At 34.1% G+C, this 11,521-nt stretch overlaps 1 protein-coding gene and 1 pseudogene across 1 annotated transcript; both read left to right on the top strand.

The window, feature by feature from the left end:
- The first annotated feature begins 2,041 nt into the window (after window positions 1-2,041).
- On the top strand, window positions 2,042-9,903 carry LOC112006849 (probable beta-D-xylosidase 2). The gene is made up of 7 exons (XM_065765880.1): window positions 2,042-2,563; window positions 3,767-4,045; window positions 5,329-5,498; window positions 5,787-5,884; window positions 7,359-7,709; window positions 8,029-8,442; window positions 8,849-9,903. The coding sequence occupies exons 1-7, from the start codon at window positions 2,147-2,149 to the stop codon at window positions 9,448-9,450; spliced, it is 2,331 nt and encodes a 776-aa protein (XP_065621952.1). The 5' UTR covers window positions 2,042-2,146; the 3' UTR covers window positions 9,451-9,903.
- A 720-nt stretch (window positions 9,904-10,623) lies between these two features.
- The window catches only part of LOC112006844 (membrin-11-like), a 17,399-nt pseudogene continuing 16,501 nt past the window's right edge, over window positions 10,624-11,521 (top strand).

Here is an 11,521-nt window from a genome sequence, read left to right on the forward strand (position 1 = left end):
ATAATAACATATTTCATGATTATACAACGTCAAACATAGAATTCAGTCCTAATAAGAATAATAAGAAGAATAAGACGTAGAAGAAGAAGAAAAAGAAGAAAAAGAGTAATGCTATGGATACTATAATTTTACTATATGGCATTTACAAATTGATGTCACCAACCACAAAAATACAATTTAAATATTTCATTTATGATGTGGTTGAAGTCTATCAATTATATTCATTAGCATTTTCTGAATAAGACACAGTAAATTTTACTTTAATTTAGGAGCAACAGCTATTAGAATCAGTTCTATGATTTCCTTGTTTGAGATTGCTCATTCCGATAATTTGATACTTATTATGCCTACTGATGTTGCCGCAAAAGAGCAAGTGCAAACTGACTCATTAAAAATTTCATGAGTGCTTGGATTGGAGGTTTCTCTAGAAGTATAGGGATTACATATTCTAATTAAGATTGCTAAACTTTGGGGCCTTCATGATGGTCTCATCGTAGCAAAAAATCTAAATATAAAAAAACTCTTTATTGAGCTTGATGTAAAAGTTGTGGTCACAATTTTTACATCACATGACAGCATATTTGATTCATCTCACTTTTGTAATAATTTGATCTTTGAACGCAGGTCCCTCTTCTAGTCCTTTGAGGAAACTCACAACAACCGCATTTTCTGCAAAGGGAATAAATGCACAAATATTTTGGCAAATGAATAATCCCTAGTAGTGATAGTTCTGTTTTATAGTCACACCCCTCCTTCCTCTATTTTGTATCATTTATTTTTGGATGTTTTGGGTATTTCATACCCGAAACTTTGTAACCTTTAATTTTGTTTAATTAAATTCCTCTTTACCAAGGGGAAAAAAAAAAAAAAAAGATATTCAATAGTCCACAAACCAAAATGATTGTTCCGTAGTTATTTCTCAAAGGAATCAAACTTCAAAGGCTGTTGCTTGGTTGGTTCTTACAAGTAATGTCTTTCTGCCCTTTTCGGTAATGCAATCATGTATGTCATTGGTTTCACCACACAATCCAGTATGGATTAGACTTAAGAGTATGTTTGTGAATTCTGACCAATGCCCTCTCTTCCAAGCGAAGCTACGTAGTACCTGGTACTTGCCACCTGCAGGTATTTGTGTAATTTTGTTCGTTCCTAAGGATCGGGCAATTTATCATTAACAAAAGCCCCTTGATAACTCGTGATTTCTTTCATGGACTCTATACATTTCCTTTATAATCTTGGGATTGATTTCGTAAGAGAGATGCAACAATTTTTTTTTTTTTGGGTAGAACATGCATACAAGACAGTTAAAATAAATATCATAAATTGAAATTCTGTTTTATTCATATAAAAAAAAATTATTTCAATTTTGGATTATCAAAAAATCTTATGCTCTTCAGACATGAGATCTCTTGTAATTTTAAGATTTTTTTTTTTTTTTTTAATACAGCGTTAAGGTAAATGTGTCAGAGGTGCGTGTGGATTAGTTTTTTTTTTTTTTTTTAAGTATAATTCTTTTAATTTTTTTATAGCAAAAATGTACAAATAATATGGGCCTAGACAAATGTTGCTACAAGGCAAGATAAAACCGTCAATATATACCAAAAAATTTCAATGCTCTTCCCTTCCGACCACCTGATTTTTCTCTTGTTCCCCAAAATTGTAAATGCTTGCCAGACATCGAGAAGAAAATTAACAGATACGCATTTATGGGAGTTTTCACTTTTCAGCATTTCACGACGTTAGGTATGGAAGTCAATCAGATGATCTACCTCCACCAGATCATCCTAACACTGTCTCATACAATTGGAAGTTGGACCAACAGTCTCTTGGACACGTACGGTATACCACCAATGTCCATTGTAGGAAAAATTGAAACAATTAACATTTGCCACCTTTCAGCCTATATATACTCAAAGAGTTTATCACAATGTTACTCTTTCCAACTTAAAAATGGCAGGTAAAATGCACTTATTATAATAGATGTTGTTAAACACCAAACTTTATATTTACATCTCACCATCCACTATGCTTTAACACAAAAAAAAAAAAAAAAAAAAAAACTCTTATATCACCTATATATACCACAATCTTTCACCACCGTTTGCTTGTACCCTCACACAAACAATATTCTTTTATCCATAATTAAATGGCTTTCACTGCCATGCCCTCACCACTCTCTGTTACCTTCCTTCTCTTCCTATTATTATTGGGTGCTTCTTTTTACACCATTGAGGCTCGTGAGCCATTTGCTTGTGACCCAAAAGATGCAAAGACAAAGGGCTTGCCATTTTGCCTTGCGTCCTTAAAAGTAGAAGACAGAGTGAAAGACCTTATTGGAAGGTTGACACTGCAAGAGAAGGTAAAGCTGCTAGTGAACAGTGCTGCAGCTGTGCCACGGCTGGGAATCAAAGGCTATGAGTGGTGGTCTGAGGCTCTACATGGTGTTTCAAATGTGGGTCCAGGAACTAAGTTTGGTGGGGACTTTCCTGGCGCCACTAGCTTCCCTCAAGTAATCACCACCGCTGCTTCTTTCAATGCATCTTTGTGGGAATCAATCGGACGGGTAAGAATACTTCCTTTTAAAAAGAAAAATGACCAATTGCTAATTTTTTGACATTTTTTTTTTTTTACATAAAGGTTAATCTTATCTAGTTTAGCTTTTTGCCAATTAAGGGTCATTCGGTAGAAATGTTAAAACAACCGTTTTTTTTTTTAAATATCCTTACACATATTTTTATAACATTTTTTAATTCACATATATTTTCACAACATTTAAACAATATTACTATAAATATTTAACCAAACGTACTCTAACAAGCTCTTTTTGTTGGTGTATGTTAGTTTTGTTTATTTAAGCTTGATGAAATAGTTTATTATTAGCACTACAGAAATTGGTCACTTTAACAATGGGTTACACGATGTGATGTTCTTCTTATTATTCTTGATCATAATTAATCCTTTTCATGTGTTAAGTGTAAACTTCAAGCCACATTGGAAGGGAAGAAACAAGAGTAGCGTTCACTTAAAAAAAAGAATGTTCATTTTAACTTGTTTAGATTGAACATATAATCCTATTTCTATTTATTCTATGACTTCTTTCTTATCTTATAGTACATAAAAATAATGTAGAACGGTGTTACTATAAGACAATTATTCATGTCTTTCTACTCATACTTAAGCTTTACTTTAATTTATTGCTCAATTAAGATAAAAATTAGTGGTACTCAATAAAGCTAAGTACATTCACTTTCTCAAAAAAAAAAAAAAAAAGCAGCTGGCAGGTTTCAAAGATAGTCATCATTGTTTGAATTGTTGAATATCGTAATCTTCTTCATTTTTTCATAATTATTAAGGTAACAACGAGTATCAACAATAAATCATAAATAATAATAAACTTTATAAAAATCATGAACTGTATATTGAAAAGTTCAAATACACAATAATTTTTAAAATTTTTTTTATAATTATAAAAATAATAAATTATAATTGGTGTATAATAATATTGACATGATAACACCTTTGTGAGAGATACTGCACTATTTATAATTAATAATTGCATATATATATATATATAATTTTACTAATTAATGCCCTTTTTTTTTTTTTTTTTAAGAAACTAATTAATGCCCTTAAACCATTATTTATTATTTTTCCAAGTTTGTTTGTGTTTCAATCTGCCCATTGCCATTGGTTACAAAAAGGTCGGCAAATTGGCCATTTTAAAAGCAAAGCTACAAAAATTCTAAAAGAATAGTCGGTGTCCCAGGTAGTGTCAGACGAGGCGAGGGCAATGTACAATGGTGGTGTGGCTGGGCTCACGTATTGGAGCCCAAATGTGAACATATTCAGAGACCCAAGGTGGGGCCGTGGACAGGAGACTCCCGGTGAAGACCCCGTGCTAGTCGGTAAATATGCAGCCAGCTATGTTAGAGGCCTACAGGGAAATGACGGTAACCGGTTGAAAGTTGCGGCTTGTTGCAAACACTTCACGGCCTATGACCTCGATAATTGGAACGGAGTTGATCGCTATCACTTCAACGCCAAGGTAATCAATTTATGGTGCTGTGTATTTTAAGATATTACGAGTGGGTGTGTTTATTAGTTTCAGACCGCAGGAATTGATTGACCAATTATATATGATCATCTCTGTCAATAGCAAGAGCAGCGGTTGTTGCAGCTACAATTGCAAGGGTCAGTGTTGGTGGTCCACTCTTTGAAATTTATGGCATCAGAATCTGGGACCATCTTAATTCTTTCTTTGATCATGTCTATAATTTTTTTTCTTTATTGTTTGCAAATGATAGAAGAAATCATATGTTGCAAGTAATTTAAGTATGAGTAAAATCAATGATCTTTAATTCATATATAGATTTTTTCTTTTTTCTTTTCCTTTTTGTGTGTATGTGTTTTCAAATGTTTGAATTCCTTCGCTATACTTAAAATTTTAAAAGATATATAAAAATGATAATGCGACGCAATTTTTAACAATATAAAGAGTATGATTGAAATGACATTATTTTTACATCGAATTATTATTAACATTATTTTCATTAACATCAACCATATGATTTAGTATTTATTTGAGAATAGTTTATTTAATTAAAATTGAATTTTTTTTACTGAAAGTATAGTAAATAAAGTTAAAAATGAGTTAAAATAATATAGTGTGGCTCATGAATAATACCAAAAAATGCAATAGAACCCATAAATAGTACTAAAAATAAGCTAAATGATAAAAAATAAAAAATAAATAAAAAGTTGGCTTTTTAAGCAATTCCAAATGCACGCTTAATAACAATAACAATAATGAATGAAAAAGATCGTAAAAATTTTCATTCTGTATCATGTTACTAACATTGATAAATGTACACTAGTGAATTATAAATGTCAAATGAATTTGAACCTTTTGATTTCTTGATGCATTATTTTTCTGACTCATCATTTTAAGATTTGATAAGTTCATTTATAATATATGAAATTAGTGAGATTTGTCAATGGCCCACTATTTTAGAAGCACATGGAATTTTCTATAATGTGGTCCTCCATTAAAGTAATATTTAGACAAAGAATGGGTAGCATGAGCTGCAAAGCTGCATAATCTCAACACTCATAATTGAATATCCCACTAGTGTCGCCTTGTTCTATTTCTATCCAAGCACACCTTCTCCTTTGTAGTTCTTACAGCTCGTCTTTCTATTTGTTCTCTATTATTTATCATATTGTCTGGTCGTTGCTCCATTATATGTTTCATAACTTTCTGATTCCAAACTCAGTACCAAAAAAATGATAATGGAAGTGACATCCCACATGGGTCACAATTGCATGCAGGTTAGCAAGCAGGACATTGTGGACACATTCGATGTGCCATTCAAAATGTGTGTGAAGGAAGGCAAGGTAGCGAGTGTTATGTGTTCCTACAATCAGGTCAATGGTGTGCCTACCTGTGCTGACCCTAATCTCCTAAAGAAAACAGTACGTGGTGTTTGGGGTCTTGATGGGTAAGTTTGCTCTCAGTTATCACCGCAAGTAGTTGTAATATTACAGATTATGACTGGTTGTTTATCATTTTTATATGAATCCATAATTTCTTTTCACTTCTTACAGTTTGTCACATGGACAGTTATGGCACAAGTTGTATCATTTTATGTGATCTTAGAATTTTCTTTATCACCGCATCAGATGGCTTCAACCATTGCATCATCCAATCATGGTCTACTCTTTAATAAGACATGTCTTATGTGTATTTACTGTTTGGAAAAATATATATTTTTCTTGTGGACCCGTAGGTACATTGTTTCAGATTGTGATTCAGTGGGGGTTTATTATGATCAGCAACATTATACATCGACACCAGAAGAAGCAGCTGCTGATGCCATTAAAGCAGGTTTTAAACACTTATAATAGTCAACTTTTTTGCCCTAGATGCTTATCCATTACACCAGGCGCTAAATAAATTAATAGTTTGTCTTAAGCTTCTCCTATTTTACAAATACAAATTCTTCGTATCACATTTTGTATTTCACTTTATGTTTTATTAATTACATGTCATGTGTTTTTTTTTTTTTTTTCAATTTTAAACTTTGGTTATTTTATAAAGAAAATTAAACAAATACTTAGTAAGTTGTGATCGATGAAACATAAAGTGGAACATAAAAAATTATGCAAAGGTATTTTACTAAAGATATGAAATCAACTATAAAAACATCTAAATTGTGGGACTTTATTGAGACCATTCATTACATAAGGACCCATAAGAAGAACATGTACAGAGGATCCAATCCATAGGCATAAATCGTCTGGATAAATGGAAATTTTATTGTTAATCAATTCGATTTCTTTCCTCGCTTTATTTATTTTTTTATGTTTTTATTTTTGAGAAACCTTTCCTCACTTTATTAAGATAATCATTTGTGTTGACTTCCAAAAAAAAAAGATAATCATTTGTGTTCAATTAACTTTTTTAAAGACCATAAGCTTGACAACGTTCTAGAGCATATCAATTAATATTGCCTAGTTCTTCAAATGAAAAGAATTGGATCTGAGTTACTCTCTCATTTATTGTAAGGTGAAAAACCCATCAAAAGCAATCAATAACATTGTCAAGGGAAAAGGTAGATGTACTTAAAAAATGAGTTTTTTTTTTTTTAAGTTGTATATAATTACCGTACACACTTAGTGCGATAGTCACTCCACAAGTATAAATGCTTGTGGAGTGTGAGGGTAAGGGCGGGGTTCAAGTATTCAAGAGGAAATTTCACATTCATATACACTTAGATTAGGTTAGAGTAAAATTTCTATTATGTAAAAAAAAATTTAAAAAAAAAAAATTGTACACAAATGCAACAATTTACAATATACTAGCTAGAGTAGGCCACAAAAACAAGACTTCAACGTGTATTCTTGTAATAGATCCTTCGATAATAACAGTGACTAAATTTTATGTTATCTATCAACCGACTGCAACCATTCTCTTGTTAGAACTTAGGTCAGGAAAACAAAATGTATGATACTAAGTGAAATAAAAAACTGCACCTAAATAGATAAGTTAAATAAAATTTGACTTTAAGGAATATTTTGGTCATGTTTTCAGGTTTAGATTTGGACTGCGGGCCTTTCTTGGCTGTGCACACTGAGGATGCAGTTAAAAAAGGCTTGTTGAATGAGAAAGATGTCAACAGTGCTTTAGCCAACACACTCAATGTCCAAGTGAGACTTGGGATGTTTGATGGAGAACCGTCCAAATTAGAACTTAGGTCAGGAAAACAAAATGTATGATACTAAGTGAAATAAAAAACTGCACCTAAATAGATAAGTTAAATAAAATTTGACTTTAAGGAATATTTTGGTCATGTTTTCAGGTTTAGATTTGGACTGCGGGCCTTTCTTGGCTGTGCACACTGAGGATGCAGTTAAAAAAGGCTTGTTGAATGAGATAGATGTCAACAGTGCTTTAGCCAACACACTCAATGTCCAAGTGAGACTTGGGATGTTTGATGGAGAACCGTCTAAGCATCCATTTGGGAACCTTGGCCCAAAAGATGTGTGCACCCCGGCTCACCAAGAGCTCGCCCTTGAATCAGCCAGGCAAGGCATCGTTCTTCTCAAGAATCGTGGGCCTTCACTGCCTTTATCCACTCGGCGCTACCGTACTGTCGCTGTTATTGGGCCTAACTCCAATGTCACAAATACCATGATTGGCAACTATGCTGGTAAACTTATGTTTCCTTTTTCTTCACTCACTCTGCCTTCCTTTTAAGCCTTTTGTAAGTGCTATTCAAAAACCAAAGTCCACCTCTCATTTTCTTGGGATACTAATCTGGGCACGGGTCAATATATTGTGTGTTCTCTAAGACCCAAATTTAGGTGCATAGATATTTCATCCAAAATGGGCTCAAAGCCCTCACCAGTTTCTTTTGTTGGCCTATTAGCTACTATTTAGTATGCCCCAAAAAAAAATACGTGGTCGATCCTAACTAATCCCATTGAGATTCCATGTCCAACGCTTGATTGTTGTTATTGTTTTACTAGGTGTTGCATGTGGATACACAAGTCCCCTACAAGGAATTGGGAGTTACATAAAGGCAATTCACCAACAGGGTTGCGCCGACGTAACTTGTGCCGACGACAAGCTCTTTGGTGCAGCAATTAATGTTGCTAGTCAAGCAGACGCAACAATTTTAGTGGTTGGGCTTGACCAAACTATTGAGGCAGAATTCAAGGACAGAGCTGGGCTTGTTTTACCAGGGCGCCAACAAGAGCTTGTATCTAAGGTAGCTGCAGCCTCAAAGGGTCCAACCATATTGGTGTTGATGTCTGGTGGGCCTATTGATGTGGCTTTTGCTAAGAATGATCCACACATTCCTGCCATCTTATGGACCGGTTACCCGGGTCAAGCCGGAGGAGCTGCCATTGCTGATATATTGTTTGGAGCATATAACCCAGGTTTGCTTTTCCTTGACAAAATGCAATTCCCTTTTTTGTGGAAAATCACATTTAAATCCTAAACTTTAGGATTAACAAATTAAACTTTGTAGTTTTAAAAGTAACAATTTAAGCCAAAAGTCTTATAATTCAACTAATTAGCACTTGACACTATTTTTTCCTTAAGAACTACTTCTGATGTTTCTGATGGGGACATCTAAGTTCAAATCCTCTCTTTATAAATTATCGAATTATAAAAATAAAAATAAAAATATTAACAACTGAGACAGACTTAAATCTAATAGTTTCAAAAATAACACCCTAAACTACGAGGTTTATGTAATTTTCCCTTTATTTTTTGATTCTATGGGCTGCTCAGGTTGGCCTTTCCCCCAAAAACAACAACTAACCTTTCTGTGCTTTACAGGGGGCAAGTTGCCTATGACATGGTACCCACAAGGTTATCTAAAAAATTTGCCTATGACAACCATGGCAATGAGGTCTAGCCAATCCACAGGCTACCCTGGAAGAACCTACAGATTTTACAAAGGTCCAGTAGTGTACCCATTTGGGTACGGAATTAGCTACACAAAATATGTTCATACCATAGCTAGTGCTCCAACTGTGATTTCTATCCCCCTTGATGGTCGCCATGCTCGTGGTAACACAACCACATCTGGTAAGGCAATCAGGGTGACCCATGCAAAATGTAACAGGCTTTCAATAGGAGTGCAAGTAGAAGTGAGAAACAAAGGCTCTAGGGATGGCTCTCACACTTTGCTTGTATTTTCTACACCACCTGCTGGGCATTGGGTTCCACACAAACAATTGGTAGCCTTTGAGAAAGTGCATGTCCCAGCAAGGGCTCAACGGCGAGTCCTGATTAATATACATGTGTGCAAGTACCTTAGTGTTGTGGATAAGTCTGGAATTCGAAGAATTCCAATGGGTTTACATAGTCTTCATATTGGTGATACCAAACACTCAGTGTCAATCCAAGAAGCAAAACTTAGTGTTATCAAGTCTTAAATTTCTTCGTGGAAGGACACCCATGTGCCATTTTTTGTTATGGCAATTGTATCATGGTCATGGGCATAGTAGAGAATATTTCTAGATACTAATTAGCACTCATTATTTTCAACTATTACAGTAGGCGTTTCAAGGTACAGATTGAAGGAAATAATGGTCTACAAGAAGGAAAATAGGAAAAAAAATTACAAAGAAGAGCGGAAGTTTAAAGATTGCTTTGTATTTGTATGAAGAGGAAAGGATATACCAATCTATTCTTCCATTTGAAAATTTTTCCCCAATTTTTTTCTAATATTGAGATTGTAATTTGGCTTTGATATTGAAGCCGATTGTTTCAATTGTGCTCCTATTGTAATATTTTGAGTGAGCTTAGTATGTAACATGCATGACTATGGTCATGTCATTAATTTGTTGTGCACATTATTGATTTACGATGACATGGTTATTGGAATATCTTAAGGTAACATTATAAGATTTTCCCATTAAATCTTTCAAATTCGTTATTTCTAGTTTTTATTCAAAATGTGAGACACATTACATTTATTCAATTTTGTGTGATTTTCAATTTTTTTAAGAGCATGGGATTTTTTTTTTAAATGCAACACATCTTTAATATGAACTCAAATTGGAGACAATTTCCATGAGTCTTGTAGCTTAAGTGCAATGTTTGGTAACGTTGTTTGTATTTTTTGGAAATACGTGTGGGTGAAAAAATGTGTGAAAATACGTGTAATGTTGTTTAAACACTGAAAACTGTTATTCTAGTTACACTACCAAACAACCCCGTCTGTACTTCCTAGTGTTTCTAACAAGAACATTCAGGATTTAAATCCCCACACCTCAAAAATTTGGAGAAAATTAGAAGATTTAAATGGAAGGGGATCCTTTAGGCTAGTATGGACATAATTTCAATGGCATTAACCATGTTCTTGTTTTTAGGTCCCTCACCATTTGTGATTTCCAATTAGCCTAGTTTCCAATTAACCATGTTCTTGTTTTTAGGTCCCTCACCATTTGTGATTTGCTTTGGATAAATATAGATTTATATTAAGCTAAGAAAGCGGAACAAGGCGAAAGCAAGTCATCGCTGAATTATCCATTATAAAACACCACAAAACGATTACAAAACACCCCAAAACAGAAACAGGGGAGGAAAAAACAACAAAATCTAGGACTTAGGTCCTTCCCAAATTGGCCAGAGCATCAGCGGTGCTATTTGCCTCCCGGAAAGCATGTTGGGCCATATTATTGTGGATACTAATTGATATCTAGAGAGACAAAAAGAACGAGCCCAGTAATTACCATACCATTGATTGAACCATGGTCCATATGACTACTGAAAAGAAAGCAGCATATGCGTATCCTAGTTCAACACCATCTCTTTTCTGACTCTGTTGAGTGGGTATGGAAATTGAAGCAACAACAAAAGGAGGAGGAGAAGGAGGAGGAGGCAATACGCTATCAGAAATATACCAGAATGCGAAGAAGGTACAATTGAGGACCAGAGATGCTCTTGAGTACTCCATCGCTGGTGTTGGTTTGGACTCACCAGAACTATCAGTTTCAATCAAAACAAATTATTGTTGTAATAAATTGCTTAGAAATAGGTTTAATGTTTCTTCAGCTGCTATCTAACTTATAATAATTTCCAAATCTCATTGTGTTTGACCAATTATCTTGCTTCTCTATCAAAATTGGCCTTTCCTAATGTGAGTACTTGAATTCAAACTAAAACGGCTTAAACCAACCAAATCCTCTTTTTTGATTTTTTTTTTTTTTTTTTTTTCCTTTTCCTAGAAAGAAAGAGAAGAGAGAGAGAGAAGAGAGAGAGAATTATTCTCATACTCAAATTAATTTAACACATTAAGTATGTGCATAATTGTCCTTACAGCATTGTATGTTCTAATTATCTTGTCATCTTTGCACTTCCAGCATTGGATTTAAATTTTTCTCGAGCCTTTATTGCAATGACCCCGCCCTAACTATGTAGATATTGTCTTCTTTGGGAGAATAAAATTGTGAGGGTATGGGCCCAGAATACACAGTTGGGGCAAGTCGTTACAGACCCAAA

The sequence above is a fragment of the Quercus suber genome, unplaced genomic scaffold (assembly GCF_002906115.3).
Source record: "Quercus suber isolate HL8 unplaced genomic scaffold, Cork oak 2.0 scaffold_660, whole genome shotgun sequence".
Lineage (NCBI taxonomy): Eukaryota > Viridiplantae > Streptophyta > Magnoliopsida > Fagales > Fagaceae > Quercus > Quercus suber.

What these genes read in the sequence shown, in the direction of transcription:
- LOC112006849 (XM_065765880.1), top strand. Translation starts at nt 2,147, where the DNA reads ATGGCTTTCACTGCCATGCCCTCACCACTCTCTGTTACCTTCCTTCTC. An exon ending in GGTGTTTGGGGTCTTGATGG is followed by an intron (nt 5,499 to 5,786) that starts GTAAGTTTGCTC and finishes GTGGACCCGTAG; the next exon opens with GTACATTGTTTCAGATTGTG. An exon ending in TGCTGATGCCATTAAAGCAG is followed by an intron (nt 5,885 to 7,358) that starts GTTTTAAACACT and finishes TCATGTTTTCAG; the next exon opens with GTTTAGATTTGGACTGCGGG.